This window comes from Haplochromis burtoni, unplaced genomic scaffold, assembly GCF_018398535.1.
Source record: "Haplochromis burtoni strain Fernald_Lab_line unplaced genomic scaffold, NCSU_Asbu1 Contig_65, whole genome shotgun sequence".
Lineage (NCBI taxonomy): Eukaryota > Metazoa > Chordata > Actinopteri > Cichliformes > Cichlidae > Haplochromis > Haplochromis burtoni.
This window is the reverse complement of record NW_024582426.1, coordinates 1,495,261-1,513,313: the sequence shown is the minus strand read 5'-3', so window position 1 is coordinate 1,513,313 and position 18,053 is coordinate 1,495,261. Positions and strand designations below refer to the sequence as shown.

Sequence of the window (18,053 nt, the reverse complement as noted above, 5' to 3'; positions counted from 1 at the left end):
TCTTTTATATGTGTGACAGCACTAAAAAGAACATCTGGGAGAGCATTTGTAAAGTACGTGTGCCAACTTCCTCTTGAGTCTGCCAAGTGGTGTACACATGCTCATATCTGTGTGTGACTGCCTGTGTATGCATGCGTGCAAATTCCCATGTTTGATGATAACGTCTCTTTTACCGCAGGCCCTCTGTGTCTCCACTGAAGTCTCGGAGCTGGGTGAATACTTCCTGCTGCCCTCCGAAAGGTCACTGTCTGAATGACAGATGGAAGGGCTGCAAACATAAAAGAAACACAGATACTGTAAGGAATCATTTATCTTTTGATAATTGCGCAAATAAAGGTCATCCTTCTTTAAACTTTCCAATTTTTCACCACTGCACAGACGTGACTATTTATTCTCATTTTATCTTGAGAGGCACCGACACTTACGCAAAAATGGAGTTGTTGAATATTCGAGACAGAGCGAAATTTATATGGCTGACCACATGATTGAGGTGTTCCCGTGACTCAAACCTCAGGGAGTAACTGGACTTGTCAGTGTCGATAACAACCTGCGCATAAGAAAAATATCCGTAAAAGACTGAAAAATATCGTGGCAGTTGAATCTTAAATTTCATTTATTAAACAAACTAATGTATCTATTTTTTAATTACTTGCATTTAAACTATATGAATTATATATGAAACCACTGGACTTGTTAAATGGAATGATGACACAACTTCGTAGATTATCTGTCTGTTATAATAAACACTAAAGTGAAGGAGCAAACAACTGCAAGTATAAATGCAAGTATATCAGAGCTATATCAGGTACTTGACTATGATAGGAAAGATTTATCCCTTACATAAGCACATAGCCAGGTTTACCTTGATAACTTATACTGGACCTTAATCTCTGTTATGCTGTAGCTCTTTTCCACAACAGCCACTGACCCGGAGATTTCTATGAGCTGAACCTTTAAGAGCCCCTGAGGTCTAGATTGAAAGATCTTCCTTGTTTTTCTCCACAGCTGTTTTCACACACCCACTGCATCTCTAAACTTTTCTACACATGTGAGAAAGCAAATGTCTGAATCAGTCAGACTGGATTTTGCCCTGCCAGCTACCAAGTATATAGTCTGCATAATGTAAAAATTGAACCAATGTGAGAACAGTAAGTAGAAGTCATTGCAACCTTACTACAGAAAATACCTGTAGTAGTGAAAATAGGCCTGAATTGGAAAATCTTCTGTTGTGTGCTGCATGTGGCACAAATTTGGACAACGTACGGACATGATTCTGGTCCCATTGTCAAGAATTAAGTGTAAAAAACTGATATTAACTGGGTGGCAATTTGCATTTTAGTTAAGGCCACTACAATACAGTCAAAAGAAGACTATTTCCATCTGCAGTCATTTATGTTTGGTGCCATACAGCTACCAGCCCTTCCATTCGCATACATAGATAAGACAAAGAGACCAGTAGCAAGACTCCACCACAGAACAGAGCGGGTTTGATATTCGTTAAATTAGTCCAAAAACAAAACAAAACATGGAGCTGGGCTATAAAGCAGCTTGCAGAGCAACAACTGTGGGCCAGCCAAAGAAGCTTGGGTAGCTAATTGGATACATAGAGGGGTATCATCTCAGCCGATCTCATCTCCGTTGATATGAGCTGGCAATGAGATCAGCTGATCTGCTGAGATTACAGCTAAGCTTACTTGCCTAAACTAAAGTTATGCTTGATTATTCAAACTGAGCATCAGTGTATTTTTTCTCTCCCTCTTGTTGACTGTTGTTGACTCAGTTCTATGTTAGTTAGCAGCTGATTGAACCTGAGCCTAGCAAAGAGTTGTTTACATTAGTTCCTGATGACTTCACTCCACCTTCTTCCTTGCTCCTAACCAGGTGTCATTCTGACCATGGCTATTAGAGTCCCTAGATTGATATCTATGAATTGAATCTGTTGTGGCACTGGTCCTTGTGAGAGTTGAAAGAGGGGAGACACTTTTCTCTGAGGCCTGACATAAAATAAACCGGGGGGCCATCCAGGATCTCCAATACTGCAAGCTTTAATACCTTATCCCTAGAAATAACAACACACTTTCCACACTGTGAAACAGTCTGTAGTCCTTGCTGTGTAACAAAATGCTTTTATATCCTTCAATGTCTCCTGAGTGGAGCTAAAATCTTGGTCCAGGGACCTGCCTGCAAAGCAAGGTAGTGGAAGAACTTAGAAGAAAAAAAGCAGACCTGACAATAATTTTCTGGTTACAGGTTATTAATTTCCTGTAGGAGAAAAAAAGCCTTTTAATCTCACATGCAAAGGCTTAAATAAAATCTGGGAAAAATAATTAAAAATTCTTGCAGTAAGTTTTTCCTTGTTGGCATTACATCAACAGCAGAAGAGAATAAGTTAATAAGAGAGCTCTTACTGTCACAGTGGCTGTTTTAATAAATGTCTAAAATGCTTTTATCCTGCCTTGAAGGCCACAGTGATGTAACTACACCATTATACAACTGCACAGACAACTTTGTTGTTGCAGTGGAGAGGAGTGCATACAGAGTTAATGTAAAAATTCACCTGATGTTCAGGTTGAGAATTCAAAGCTCGAATCTCCAAGAAGTTGAATGTGGTTTCTACCTGTTGTCAGAGACATAGTTGACATTTCAGCTGGCACGAATCTAAAAGCCTCACACTGCACATTAACTTGAGAGGGTGGCAGAAAGTACCTTTGTGGGAATCTTTGGCGCCAGGAAATAGAGACGCCATGTTGTGAGCACCTGGGAAAAAAAAAGGAAATAAAGCAAATTGAATGAAGACTCTTGAAAAGTTCACTGCACAGTCATACTCCCCAGGGAGAAAACAGTCCCAGGAGTTTCCATGGTAATGATGAGAGGGTCTATTCATCTACTGATCCAGCAAATTGCTATCTGTGTCAGCGATAACGTCAAGCATTAACAGATTAACATCTTCAAGTCTGAGAAATGGTGACATGCTGCAATGTTTTAATCACAATGACACAAACATAAAACGTAATTTCATTATCATTCTATTACTTCTGCTGTGGGTAAACATGACAGTGGCTCATACGTTTAGTTCGAGACACGCAGTGCGCCTCTGGGCCCAGCGAGCAATCTCTTCTGGTCATTTAGCATCGCTCCAGGTCTTTAATATGAGAACCGCCAAATTTCAGGGCTAATAGATGTCTTCTCTACCGTTCGCATCATAGGATCTGTTCTAAACACAGAAATGCGGGTCATGGTGGGTCAGGACATCAAATTGGCTTTTTTGCTTTGCCATCTTTGCTAATTTGGTATCTGCGGTCAGAGGCGTGTTGGATCATTTTTAGTTCAATGCAAACTTGATGGGAGTTTGGACGTGACTCGAAATTTGAAAGCAAACTCAGAGCCTGTGTGTGCATCTCCATCTGAAGGAGCACACGCACCATTTGTGTGCATGCACCCACTTATTTTTGGCTTGGAGACATTTGTGTCATGCAGCTTTTGCGTAAATCTGATTCTGCCCCTGATTCTTCTTCTTGAGAAACAGTTTCTTTCTTTTTGTTTTTTCTTGCAAACACACACTCTAAAAAAAGAAGAAGAAAAAAGTCAGTGTCTCGATCCATCAAGGCAAACAAAGAATAGTGATTCTTTGGCATTTTGCAGCTCTCCACCAGCCCCTAAGTACTGCCCTCTGCTCTTTTTCTTCTCCTCTTCTGCTCCGTCGCTTCCAATCATTTACTCCATTCTCTCTGATGGGCCTGCTAAAACACTCCCCGAGGACAAAGTCTCCCCCCTCCGCCCTCCCCATGCCCATGTGTCTCTCCCCAATGAAATAAGTAATTAAATTACAGCTCTCTCATTCTACTGTTATTTTTTGGAGAAGGGAGCTTGACACAGGCCTGTCTGAAGCACACATTGACAGCCTCTTACACCCACACAGCAAGTGAGGTGTCGAAAAAGAAATCATTCAAAATTCAAAATGTGCATGTGAGATGGAGAGAGTGTAAGAGAGAGGTGAAGATCTGCGCTTCACTTCAAAGACTGTCTGAAGGAGTTGATTAGAAGGACCAGATTGTATCGCATTACGGTGATGAGTCTGGGTTACGGGTGGTAGTTAAGAGAGTGCATGCAAGTAAACAGAAGTAAATCATGCTGATGCAGCAGGAGAGAGAGACACTTATCGAGTATTCCACTTCAAAGGGAGACCAGACACACAGCACATATATTGTGGGTTAATTATGCAGCTAGATAACAGATATTCAAATTCTGTTTTGTTTGACAGTTTGGGTGAGGCCTCTGCAGATAAATTCATGTAAACCGTAGTGACAAAGCAAAACCACCAATCACAACCTCAAGCAAGCTTTCAACTGCTTACTTCCGAACCTGAACTTCCAGTGAAACAGGAAAACAAAAACTTAACACAATTAAACTCTCCTCTCTCCTGCCAAATGCTAACCCGGGTGCATTTGATCAACCTCCAATCTATTTTTCCGTTTTCTATGTGCACCCAGCAGGAGAGAGAACCCTCGCGTTCCAGTTCAGCTTTTAAGAGGAAGCGGTAAATGAGACATGGATTGGAAAGAGATTATTGGAAAGATGTTTCTGGCAGATAGACATATCAAAGTGTCTGAATATCAAAGGCTGTACATGCAGAAACTCTCCTAACTGCCCATCCTCACCACACGATGAATCATTACAGCATCCAATGAGTGGAATTCTGCACTGCCGAGGCAAAAATGGACCTTTTTTAAAAGCTCATTCACTCACTGGGGGAATTGTAGAAGGGGCGGCAGAAATAACCAGTGTGTCGAAACAGTATAAAAACTACACTAGTTAGACAAGGATTTGTTTTATATTATGCTTATAAAGATGTACGGTTGCCTTGCTGCACTTAATGGTGCACTCAATCAATTATACCTGTTCTGCAGTGTGTGTTACCCATGCATGAGTTGTGTCCTTTTCTGCAAACACAGTGGAAGTGTTACACATTTGCTAACACTGGCATTCATACAGGGTCCAGTCTGATTTCCTGTCTGCCGTGTACAAGCTGATTGCCCCAGATTCTGTTCAGATAGCTGGCTGAGTTTTGCACAGTCAAATACAAATTTCATATCTCTGTCCTATATTCTCTGATGAAAGCACCCCAGAATCAAAGGCTGTGAGCTGTTCGGCCCCCCACTGCCTCCACAGGCACAGAGGGATCCACAGCCACTCTCGCAGATCCTGTCTATCCAATATTCATCCTGCCAAGCCGCCAACAGCAGTCACAGAAGAGGGGCAGCAGCCGTAATGCAGTTAGCAAGTGACCAAAGAAGCAAGATGTTTGCTGTCGCTGTTAAATAATGAGGATCTCTTGCTTCTGCTGTCATAGAAATCAACATTGTGACAGAGATCCATTAACACTGCAGGGGAAGTAAACATCAAAGACAGTACATACATGATGCATGTCTCAGGCTGCTTATGTAGCAGGCTTATGGCATTCTTTTTCTTCTACATCAGCAGACCAGTGCTAAGACAGAACCCATTAAACCAGCCAAGTCGGCAGTGAGGAAACAGAAAGCAGCAACTTACCAGAATTTTGTCCTCTGTTTTGCCATTTTTAGTGTCAAGCTTAATGCCACGAACAAACTTTATAGATGATTTATCAATAATCTTCCTGATGCTTTCTGTGGATGACAACATTAACATATGTTACAACATAATCTCTCTCTCTGTTTCAGTCTTCTAAAGGAGCAAACAACCATTTGTGCAAATTTGATAGTTTTTCATATAAAAAGAACATTTTGCAAGCTGTTGTGTCTTAGATTTGTGAATCCTTTTTCACTCTTCCAAATTTGCAGAGACCTCAAAAATATTCTCTACATTTATTTTTTTGTCTGTTAATATTGTACAGTAATACTAAAATACAGGCAAAGCAAAATCCTACAACAATAATATCATTTTGAAGGACATAAAATGAGACATAATGTTCACTGTGCAGGATTATTTGCAGGACCTCTTGTCTCTAAACATTGATTTTTGCAAAGTTAACATTGCCTAAAGGGATACAGTAGAAAAATCACGTTCAGAAACCTAAAGTAATAAGGAGTAGTGTGGCAGAAATTCAAATTAAATGGAACACAAAAAAACAACATGCAAACAATAAGGACGGATCCTTTAACTTCAGATTACTGTACAAATATCCCAGCTCAACATTAGCTGAGGGATGTGTCAGACTTGCAATGTACGCTGACCTGTCGTGGCATTTTAGATGATAAAAATAACCGCGTTGACAGGATCATGATTATACGTGAGAAACAAACCTCTTATATGCAAAATCATATAATCTGCACGTAACACTGAAGCAGAACGATTGACAGGGTTTTAGGTTGTGCTCCAAAGCACAAAGGCACTCAGTGGGAAGTTACACGATTTCGTGGATTAATTACTGAATGACTGTGATACATAACAATGTTTTGCCTCCGAGGTATTTCCTTTGAGGTAGTCACAATATGCTTCAGTGTTATTTTCTTACTCACAGGAGCAATATAACACATTTGAGCATCAGTGTCTATGATTCACTGAGAACTGTTCCTGTCAAACAGTGTCACTGTCGGTGTTGTGACCCCTGACTTGTATATACAGCACATAACGTCCGTGATGCGCCAAAAGAAGCATCTTACTCACAGTTTGGGAACACATAGCACTGACACACTATCGCAGACACATACAGTCGCTAGCAGAAATTACATGATTCAGCATCTCAATTACTCTGGCTCCAGAGCTTCCAACTGACAAGTTTATGAGGAAATCGATACAGAGGCTGGGTTGTTGGGATTGTGCAGTGGAGTTGATACAGTCACAATGGACAGTGATGCAAACAATTCTTTCCCTGGCGCTATTTATTTCTATTTTTAGGTGCTCATAAGTCTTAAAGGGAACAGGTTCCATTGCAGTTATGTACATTTGGTCAGATTATGTACATACTTTACTCGAATATTTGGATTTAATGTCCCATTACACTTCTAATCTATCAAATTTCAGCAAAAATACAGCACGTTTAACTTTACTGCATCTCAACTCTTATATGAATGACCTGTGATGAAGCTACATTTTCCTAAATAAATCATTTAAGTATCATCACCCTAACCAGACACAACACGTAAATGACGCTCATACCTTTTTGCATGGACAATTAATAATCAGATAACATGATGACACTTATAGGATCCTTCCTGGAACAAGAGGACTAATTTTTGACACTTTTAGTGCATTCTGCACCATATTAATAAGAGCTATGCGAACCAAGAATTGAGACCTGATAATTTAAGTCAATCCAGCTGTTAGGAAGGCTCTTTCCAGTGACCTAGTGCATGCAGGCAGACCACCAGGTTCTCCACCTGTCAATCAGTGCAGGAAAGGCGGGATGAGGTGGTGCAGCCGCCCGGCAGGTGGCTGAATGAAGAGGCAGGGATTCCACTGGATTAATCATCACAGTGAGCCTAATAGAGCCATTAGGAGTAATTAACACAGCAGCAGAGTCCCTGCTACCCTGAGCATGTGTGCTGCTGGTGCATGTGTCAGTGCTTTTGCGCGCGTGTATGATATTGAAATCGAGGCATTGCTGTGACTTTGACATATGTAAGCTGTTGCTGTTTGAGAAAAGGGGAGTAAATATTTGTGCATTCTGTCGCGCTGTTGAGTTTGTATAGCTCATGCATTTTTGTTGGCAAGATACGGTGAACATCTGCCTGTATCAGTGCCCCTCTCTTCACTTTCCCACGCACGCGTACACACGCATGCACGCGTGCAATCAGCAGCAGCGCTCTGGCTGGTTAGGCTGCAGAAAAACAAAGATGAAATACTCAAGAGTTGAGGGTTAGAGAGGGGGAAATCTCACTGTGAAATGGGTGTCTTGGTTTTTTTTTAAAAAAGAAAAAAAAACGTGCAGGGAACAAGACGGTACCAGACCCCACGAGTACACACCATTATTTTCCACAACGCCCCTTTTCCTCTTTGGCCTAGGGCTGGGGTTTTTTATTACCTGATCCACCCAGAGAGGGCAGGCTTAAAGCTAATTTCCCTGCACTGTAAATAATTAATTTGCAGATTAACTAATTCACATGCGCGGGGAAAGAAGAAGAAAGAAAAAAGCCGCCCCGGCAAGGTTCGGGACTGATTGCAAAGGTGTAGCTCATGACAAGCATCCAATGCGTCTGTACGGTCGCAGCCTCCGACAGCCGCGCGGAGAAAAAAGCATCAGGAGCCTGACCACACACGCGCCCGGGGCGACCGCGAGCACACCGACACAAGACCGGGAGCAAAATAACCAAGCGGCGGTCTTTACCCACCTGTGATATCCTTGCTCACACTCACGAAACCAGAGGCAGTGATCTCTTTAGAAGCCATGTCTGTTCCTCTCTCCTATCGCCACCCCTCCTCCTCTTCCTCTCCTCCACCTCCTCCCCAATGTCTCCCTCTCCCTCTCTCTCTTAGAAATGGACAGAAAGAATGCTCTCTCTCCCAGGCATTCCAGCAGAGCACCCGACTGCCCGACGCGCTTCCTGGAAGAAACCGTTTGGATGTCGGGAGGCTGGATGGTGGGAGAGACGGGAGGTGGAGGGAGTGATGATGTTGAGGAGGAGGAGGCGGGGATCACTCTGGGATAATGAGGCTGTGGTTAGGCTACCTGTGAGAGCACGCCCAAGTTAGAAATCAGAAGATGCAAAGCAGCAGAAACAAATGTTACACCCAAAATAGAGATTGCCACTTAAAAAACAAGAAAAGATTTACCCTGCGGGTGTCACGGTTGGTTGTCCCTGGGACTCCACAGAAGAGGCAGGAAACGGGATGGGTGTAGGTGGAGCTTGTCAGCGATTCTAAACAGTGAACATTGCTTATCAGATTCATCCAGGTAGAGCTATTCTTCAGTTAACTTACGTTTCCGAACTGGACAGTTGCAGTTGATGGGAAAGTCAGTAAATGGTAATAAAACGTGATTCCATATGGAAATCTTGAGGTCTCTGAAATTATCACAATTTATTCTGAAGGGGTCAAGCTGAGTCTAGGTCTGAGAGCTCAAGGCATTTCAGGTGAAAATCATGAAATTCATGAAATTATTAGAGTCAATCACCATCCAGGAAATATGAATGGAATAGCTCTGCAAATGTTCCACAGGACTAACCTCCAAGTGGCAGTAGTCTTATGTCTATTTACGTTTTTATTATTTAGACAGTGCATGAGCTGCAGTTTAAAGTGTTTTATATTGCCTGGGCCTCGGTGCAGCCGCCCTAGTTCATTCACTTACTGAGACAAGCCATCCTCCCTTTAAGGCCACCCTCACTTTGATTGTCTGGGTTGAACAGTAGCTGGGTTATAGCCAGATGTGTCCCTGAGATGCATGTTAGGGACAATCATTGTTGTTGAAGACTGCTAGTAACTGCACATTCAAAGCAGTCTGAAGCCTGAGTTTTTGGCTCACATGTTTTACTTGCACATACACTGATCTCATTATTTGAAAAATGAAAGGTGTTTAATATGAGCACCACGGTAACAATATGAATATGGCAGAAAATAAGCAATGGCATAACAGGTACGATCTAAAACTCTAGGGATCCAAATTCATTAACCAAACCAAACCAAAGTTATTATGATTCATCCTGTGGGCTCTGTGGATATCCACAACAATCTCGTATTTGTTGAGATATTTCATCCCGAACCAATGTTCTGGTCTGTGCCGTGGGCTGACTATAAACTTGCAGACTGGGGGATTGAGATTTCCCTCAATCAATTTACTAAACTTTATCGCACTGTAACTGACTGGATTACAGGCACTATAAATAAATTTTCACCAAAAGGGAAAATGAGCATCCACAGCCGTAAGCAGTAGACCGAAAGGGAGGCTATAAATAGAGCAAACAAAAGATAACAAAAAATAACCTGAATGAGTAAATAAAGATGTGAAAATGCAGGATTTTAGCATTGGCAGGAGGCCCAAAAAAGCCACACCATGATTTAACACAGATCAAAGAAGGGGAAGAAATTAGAAATACTTTCACCTCTGCAGCAAGTTTGTAAGGTCAGACCACAACAACAGAAGATAAAAAAGAAGAAAGGGAAAATTAAGCTCCTTGCTGATAATAAATTGGATGTGCTGTGGGTTTAAATCTTCACCTCTCCGCCTTTTTGTCAGCCTAAAGGCTCCACCTGTTAACTAGTTGACAGAGGAAGGAAATATCTCCACCAAGATGATAATCTCTGTCTGTGGTTTGCTGTGAGAGTTGGGTGAAACCCCTCCTATGAGATCCAATTAGTCTCTGTCTTATAGCCTCTGAAATAAAACCGGCTCCGTAAAATAACAGGGACTTCTGAAATATACATCATTTTAACTGTGGAAATCTCAAAAGCTTTTTCCTTTTTCTTTTCCAAAGAACAGGAGGGGAGTTGTACATTAATTCTGGACATTCAATTCTTGACAAAATGAACCTCATCCATATCTTCCTGCTGCTGGGTGAGTATCGCAGATAACACTTGATTGACTGTCACACACCTTCTGTCACACCTCTGCTGGGCAGAATTCCAAAAAAACGAGCGTTGTCATGACAAAACTCTTGGTACCGGTGGACAAAACCATGTCCCAGCAGTTTAAGAGGCATCTGCACTCTGCTGTCAGAGTAGTGCTGACACAGAGCCAAAGCCGAGCACTCTTATTTGATGCAGATATCAGTAGTATGGTATGCGGGGTTATAAATTTTACTAGGCTGTTAGCCTGCAGCAGGGACTTTCAGACAGTGTTAAATTAAAATGATGTGCACCAGCCAGAATCTGAATAGGGCTAATGGAAATTATTTGGACTGAGCTGTCAAATTGTTGTGCAAGCTATTCCATCCCAGGCAGCCATGAGTTATATTTTAAAACTATATGGTCGTAGTAGCACTATGTGACACTGTTGTATATGTGCGTGTAAAGCGTGGGCGTGTAACAGGAAAATACAGCAAATCTGTGTACATTCCTTCTGTTCCCATGGGGATGATAACTGTCTAAAGAGTTTGCTCATTAAGGCATAGGAAGCTCTGCTCTCTGTCAAACTGTGTGGCAGTCCCGTAACTGCGAGTGTTAGCAAAGAGATGTGGCTCAGATGGTCTTCAAAGCAACTCCTTAGAAGAGCGAAAGATTGTTATGCCTTATAGGCACAGGTTTACTGCTTCTAGATGTTTTAAATTTACTTGTAGACACTTACTTTAAAAATATATATATATTTATGTTTTGATTATATAATATAAAAAACAGCAGTGGACCATGACTGACTCTCTGGCATGCAGCCATGTGGGAATAAGCCATCTGAGCTGCCTGTGGTGTTCATGCTGATACATTTTACTCATGAATGACAGAGAATAGAGAAAACATACTGTACCCAAAATGTCACTGATGTGACAGGAACAATCTGTGGTAGAATATATATATATATATATATATATATATATATATATTTTTAATCGACTGTTTCTGTGAAACACTTTGTCCGTATTTCAGGTATGGCTGCATTTGTTCTCCAAGCTGATTCGCTGCAAGGTACGGCAGATGTTATCATCACACATAAGTACAATATGTCTGTCATAAGCAGAAGAAAGACGCCAACGGAGTTATCGTTCTCCTGCAGGTCTTCTAAAGACTGTTGTGTCCGTGTGGCCCCCAGGGTCAAAAGTCTACCTCGGAGAATCTGTGCTGCTGAAGTGTGCAGTTGAGTCAAACTCCACTGCTCAGTGGGGCTTTGAGTGGGACAAACCAAAAACTGTTCTGACCCTGAACCCCAGGCATGTGGTCTCAAATGACAGCTACTTCATCACCGCTGTAACAAGGGAGGACGCGGGCAGCTACAGGTGCAAAGCAGGACAAACATCCAGCCAGCCGGTGGAGCTCATCGTGTCAGGTGAGCAGCTACAACATCTGCTGTGTTGTGTATTGTTTGTGAGCCCAAATCTTCTTGCTCGTTTAACCGAGATTAAGATCATAATGTTCAAAATATTTAAATTAATTAAAAACAAACTTTTACAAGGGAAAACATTATGCTAATATCTATATTCAAGAATCTTTGGATTGTTTACAGTTCAAAATAATCCTTATTTATCATATACTGGGCCTTAGTGCAACCCTTCAGTTCAACTAAATTATGCTGTTTTATCTTCTTTTCTCCTAAAGAACGCTCTCCCTCTTTGCCAACTTTCTTCTGATTGGCTGACCCTTGAAAACATAATGTTAAACCAGAATGTGGGTGTGATTTTGGTTCAGCCCAAGCTGTGTGTCTAACATGACCATATTAATGATATCCACTCTCTATGATATTATAAAGATCTGCTAGCATTTCAGGTAGTCTGCAGGCTAAGATTCTGCTTCACAAAGATTATACGGGCACACTCTGATTTCAATTTTAAACCATTCTTCAAACCTTTATTATGAGCATCTACCACTGTTACATTATTTATATGACAGAAAATTAGGAAATGCAAAGTAAACCCACTTTACCTGTCATGTTCATTCAGTATTCTCTGCACAAAGGAAAGCTAAGGCAGATCAGTAAGTAATACGTTTTGTATGATTTAGATTCCAATAAGAAAAGCTGAGGGAATCACCAAACTGATCATAAGGGACACGTGAATGCCTGTATCAAATTTTAAGTGGTATGAAAATTAAGTTGGGTTTCATAAGAAAAGTCAATTACCTCAATAGGACAAAATGTACCAGTCATCTGTGGATTCCCGTGTCCCTGCTGCAGCTGAACTTCAGAATATGATTTCTTCTTTCATTACTGCACATTGCTGCGGTGCATGAAATGTAATCGTGCAATAATTATAATGTAATTTCCAGAGATATGTAGTTATAGCGGTTGTGTTCCCATGTGAGCCACTTATTCTGCAGCCAAACAAGGCCCGCAAGTGCATTTATGATAATGATATTCATGAGTAAAACTTTAACATGGAAACATTTGCCAGTTGCTACAGTATGAAAGTGCTCTGGTTCTTCTTCTAATCTTTTTGCGTCTTTCAACTTCAGAGCTGACCCCTCCCTCGCTGATTCTGGCTCCCAGCACGAGATACATCTTTAGTGGGGAGAGATTCAGTATGCGCTGCCCCTCATCTCAGACGAACGCCAAAGGCTGGAAGCTGAGGCATTACTCTCCAGACTGTACACAGAGGAGAAAAGCGGTCCAAGGTGACCAATGTTCACCACTAGAGTGTGCTGTTATCACAAACAGGACTGATGCGTGTGTCTTCAATGCTACCATTGGGAACAGTGGGCTGTACTGGTGTGAGGGACCTGAGGGTCGCAGCAACTCAGTCAGGATCTCAGCAAGCTGTGAGTATTGCTGCCTCTGGACAAAATGGAGAAAACACACCAGAGAGAAATTATAACACGGTGGGGTTTTAGATGTGACGTATGAGGGAGAGCATTTTTTGTTTTATGTGTGACAAAAAAGTAAGGAGTTATTTATGTGTACTATCTTTATCCCACAGATGACAATATCATCATGAAGACTCCAGCCTTCCCTGTATTTGAGGGGGATAAAGTAATTTTGTACTGTCAGTACAAAACAACAAACTACAACGACACAACCTTCTTCAAAAACGGAGCAGTCGTCTCTGTGATGCCTTGGAGTCCAAACAATGAGATAAACATGACTATTGAGAACGTAACAAAGAAAGACGAAGGTTCCTACAAGTGTGCATCCCCGGCCCTAAAGATGGAGAGTACAGAGAGCTGGTTATCTGTGAGACCCAAGAGCGACACCCCAGGTCAGGTGTATAATCTCAACGTAATGATTTGTGTTTATATTTTTACATTTTGTTCAAATGCCTTTTAGGTAACAGAAGCATCCAGCCTATACAGCCTTTTTTTGGCTGAACAAAAGTCCCAAGATAAGCTCCAAAAGGTAGAAATGTGATTTCATAAGAAGGGAGAAGAAATAAAAACCCATGGAATGAACAGGCGAAGTAAAAAAGGGAAACAGAAGGCTGACTCCAAGGTGGGAACAATCACAGGTGGGAACAAGACACAGGTGGGAACAATCAGGCCACCAGTAGGAAGGCAAAGGAGGAGGTTAAGGGTTTGATGCACACAAGGAAGAGCAGTCACCAAAAGTCATAAAAGTGGTTAAAGAAGACAAAGGAGATAACACAAACACCAAAGTCACAAGGAAAAAATTGATATAGAAACACAATAAGTTAGTAAGTAATTAAGTTTATTTATATAGATTTTTTCAAGAACAAAAGTCCAAAAGTGCTTTACAGGTACAATATAATATAAGATAAAACTATTAAACAGTAGTTCATGAATAAAGGGAGGCATCTGACCTTTAAGAAGTCTAAAAGTGATCACCAAAATTGTAAACTGAACAATAAAGAAGAAGAATTTGACTCTGATCAGAGCTTTTAGAGGATTCAGCCTCACAGCAGCCTTTTGGACCATTTCCAGGCGATCCAGGAAGGATTTGCTCAGAGTAGGAATAATGAATCACAATAATCGAATCATGTTGAAATAAAAAGATGAATGATCATTTTCAATTCACACTGAGAGACAATATATCTGAGACAGGCAATGATGATAAAAATACGTTTGCACAAGACAGCCAAGATCCTTTTAAAACTGAATGCCTGATCAAAAGTGTCCTCAGATTTCTCACTGTGGGCAGAAGTGAAGCTGAAATGGGTCCATGATTCTCAATTACTCTGGGGACGAAGTTATCAGGGGCACAAATAAGAACAGTTTTCAATTCCATTAAGTTTTTAGAACATTGATTTGGCTATATGTTTGAGTTTGATATGTACAACTGAATATCATCTGCATAACAATGGTATGGACTATCTTCAGAGTCATTCAGGATATGTCCTAGTGGAAGCATGTACAGGGTAAGTAAAATAGTTTCCACACACAAACCTTGGGGTGCACCACAATGGCCAGAGAAGACAGAATGTTAGCTGAAGCAGCTCAAGACAAATAAGAGGAAAACAAATCTAGAGCTGACCCATAGATGCTCACTCATGACTGATTCATGATAAACTGTGTCAAAGGCAACACAGATATCTGACAGAACAAGGGCTAAATGTTCACCTGCATCTCTATGCATCCATAAGCTGGCTGGAAACCATCTTTTCTAAAAAAACTTGGAAATAAAAGGCAATTTTGAAAACAGTCTAAAATTGTGATGGAGGAAAAGGTCACTTTTTTTTCTTTCTAAGAGGGTCTCTAATAGCCTGTTTAAAATAGGAAGGGACACTGGCAGAGTTAAATGAGATGTTAATTATCCTGAGAACACACTACATAATAGTGGGGTTGGTAAAATGTCAAGTGGGCAGCAGGAAGGTTTCATTTTATCAACTAAATTGATGAGAGCATTCACAGATACCAGTGCAAAGCTCTCAAAGACGCATGGGCGGTTAAGGCAAGCAGCGAGAAGAGAGAAAGGATGGGTAATGTTTGCTCTGAAATGTTGGCTCTTATTAGCAAAGATGCAAAGAAAGTTTTTACACTCTTTATTTGAGTGACTAGTCGGAGCAGGAGATAGAGTCATAAGAATGTTTCTAATAATGTCAAATAAAACTTTGGGATTTCCTCAGAACCAAAACACTACAAATAAATGACAAGTACCTGGGACGATACCAGGCCAACTTTGTCATTTCCTAATGAGCCATCAGAGAGGTGTACTACGAAGGGAGATTAAGATCAGTTAGCAACCTTTGTCGACAGCTCCCTTTAGAGGCTATGGAACACTAACCTTTAATCTTTAAATGTTTACAGTTTCAGAGCTTTAAATTGCAGCCATCAAGTTAGAAATGAACATAGGATTAAAATAATTAATTCAACTTAAAATGTTTGTTTTATTGCTCTGTGCGCAAAATTACAAGATTAATAATTTCCTGCTGCTTTTTTTATGTTCTTTATACATTTTTATTGCCATTTTATCATCGTCATCTTCCAATAATGTTACTGACTGGAGTAGGTAGCACTCATATGGATCATTTTGTGCAGCAGAAGAAGAATATTTTATGTGAAATGCAAGCTGGATTAAAAGTACCATTGTGATATCCAGTAAGCCTGGCTGGGATTTTAAGTTTTCTCAAGCCAGCTATTGCAAAGAAAGCCTGGCTGCGCATAATTTCCTTCATAGTAAAAACCTTATAAAAGGTTTTCACCATGAGGCAAATTATGATAATAACACTGGCAAAAATATCTAAAATTTACTTGTTGTGATATCCCTATGCTAGTGATATCCCTTCAGCCTAGTTTTAGCCTTTTGTATCAGGATGACTTAGTAGAAGCAACAACCATTAGAAAGTAACCATAAGCCAGAGGTTAGACAAACTATTAGTATAAAAATTGCAAGTTTGAGGCCAGATGCTGGCATCTCATCCTCTATCTAAGATTAGAGTTGGTCTGCTTCAGAGCTCTGTATTTCTCGCTCAACACTGGGCAACATTAGCCTGTTCACCCAATCATAAGCTAGAAACAGTACTGGTAATGTTTGTGCTATTTGCCATAATTGATTGGGTTAGCCACATTTCTGAATGAAGTGAGCCCACCTTTGTTGTGTGCTCCACATGCATCACAGAAAGTCATAAATGAAAACCCAAAACGTTAAGTGCTATTTTTATATTGGTAACACTCCATAAAAATATAATTCGAGTATTAATTTGCCTACTTATTCAACTGTGTCCTTTTTTTTTTTGACTGATTATTGTAGTAGATGTAACAGTAATTCAAGGTATGCGAGCAATGAAAAAAAGCACCCTGTGAATCACATTACTTTGCATCCCATTAGCAGGTTTCTTCAGCTGTTAATGAGAAATCAGACTAAATGATGTGGAACAGTAATGTATTTTCAGGTACAACCTGGTTGAGCCTTTTTGCACTGAAACAAATACTATTTGTTCTTGTCAACAGGCTACTGGAAATGGATTATCCTGTCTGTTGGACTTGTATTTCTGTTTCTTATTCCTCTAGCGGTCTGGCTTTTTTATCGCCACAGGTAAGTTACAGTACCCAGGAGTTGTATATATGTTGTTAGACAGATGATGTCTTAGCATGACTCAAAAATCAAACAAGCTGTCAAATGCTTCAGGTATTATCATTTGTTTCTTTTTTTAAGATACCAGATGTTGGGTACTTGGAAACGTTGGCCATTTTCCAAAGAAGACATGCCAGCAGTGCCGGTTCCTGCAACTAAGCAGGACGTGACGGAAGTGCAGTGGGACCTGTCGTGGATGGAGATGTCCAATCTGTTGGATAAGCAGATATACCCCGGCACTTAGAGTTTACACCAAGATTAGTATTTTCTGTAAGCTCCAGCATAAGGTGATCCCCTGTGGTAGTTCAGTCAACATAACGCCGCTAGCATGATGTAAGAACAGTTGTTTAGCTATTGCCAGTCAGTCAAACAAACAGAACTTCCTTAGTGCCAAATAAATATTAATAGAGAGTGATAAAGAGCCAAAAGCATCTGTCGTATAAGTCCACCATATGGTATCGAATTATTATTTCAGTAATTTAAATTTTACAGGTCTCTCACTTTAAAATGCTTTTAGATGGTGTCATTTTCTTTGTTGTATTCTATTCCAAATTACCTTTTGTTTTCTACAACTCGTGTATTTTTGATTGTCTTATGCCTGACTTTAATGATTTAAAGACGGATAACAACTACAAATGGAAACCATGAAGTTATCATGGCCACTCTTTAGCCTATGCTGCATACAAATAATAGTCTATTCCATTTCAGCTGACTTAGTGAAAGTCAGGTTTATAATTTCACAATCCCCTAGAGGCTCAATGCTCTGGATTTGAATGATGCTCTTTTTTGTGGAGACCCAACATCATTATGTGTCTGTCAGGATAATTACAGGAGCACGGCACATTGGATGACTCATCCTTGAATATGTAATGGTTTTGTAATTTGAAAGTACATCACTGGAAATACATGTATATACTGTATATGTAGACAAACATTTTATCTTTGGATTTGATTAAATTAATTTCTTCAATTAAAAATCAATATATTTTTTATTTGTGGCCTTTGGTGCTAAAACACCCACTACACTCATTATTTG

General features: G+C 40.5%; 2 protein-coding genes across 4 annotated transcripts in view; one reads left to right on the top strand and one right to left on the bottom strand.

Annotated features, from left to right (window-relative positions):
* Positions 1-8,839, bottom strand: part of LOC102293839 (capping protein, Arp2/3 and myosin-I linker protein 3) — a 35,210-nt gene extending 26,371 nt beyond the window's left edge. For both annotated transcript variants that reach the window (XM_005923285.3, XM_005923286.3), the window contains exons 1-7: positions 8,752-8,839; positions 8,310-8,647; positions 5,551-5,645; positions 2,707-2,757; positions 2,558-2,617; positions 426-547; positions 174-268 (exon numbers count right to left, since the gene is read on the bottom strand). In XM_005923285.3, the coding sequence (XP_005923347.1) occupies positions 174-268; positions 426-547; positions 2,558-2,617; positions 2,707-2,757; positions 5,551-5,645; positions 8,310-8,367 (481 nt within the window). In that variant the 5' untranslated portion in view covers positions 8,368-8,647; positions 8,752-8,839. The remainder of the gene's footprint in view (positions 1-173; positions 269-425; positions 548-2,557; positions 2,618-2,706; positions 2,758-5,550; positions 5,646-8,309; positions 8,648-8,751) is intronic.
* Positions 8,840-10,291: 1,452 nt separating this feature from the next.
* Positions 10,292-18,030, top strand: LOC121814607. 2 transcript variants are annotated; one of them, XM_042221388.1, is made up of 7 exons: positions 10,292-10,468; positions 11,491-11,529; positions 11,654-11,887; positions 13,009-13,311; positions 13,470-13,748; positions 16,894-16,978; positions 17,099-18,030. In XM_042221388.1, exons 1-7 carry the CDS (start codon positions 10,438-10,440, stop codon positions 17,259-17,261), a joined length of 1,134 nt encoding a protein of 377 aa, XP_042077322.1. In that variant the 5' UTR covers positions 10,292-10,437; the 3' UTR covers positions 17,262-18,030. The 2 variants fall into 2 exon arrangements, with proteins under 2 accessions (XP_042077322.1, XP_042077321.1); XM_042221387.1 differs by having other exon boundaries at positions 11,618-11,887; positions 17,099-18,028.
* The last annotated feature ends 23 nt before the right edge of the window (positions 18,031-18,053 follow it).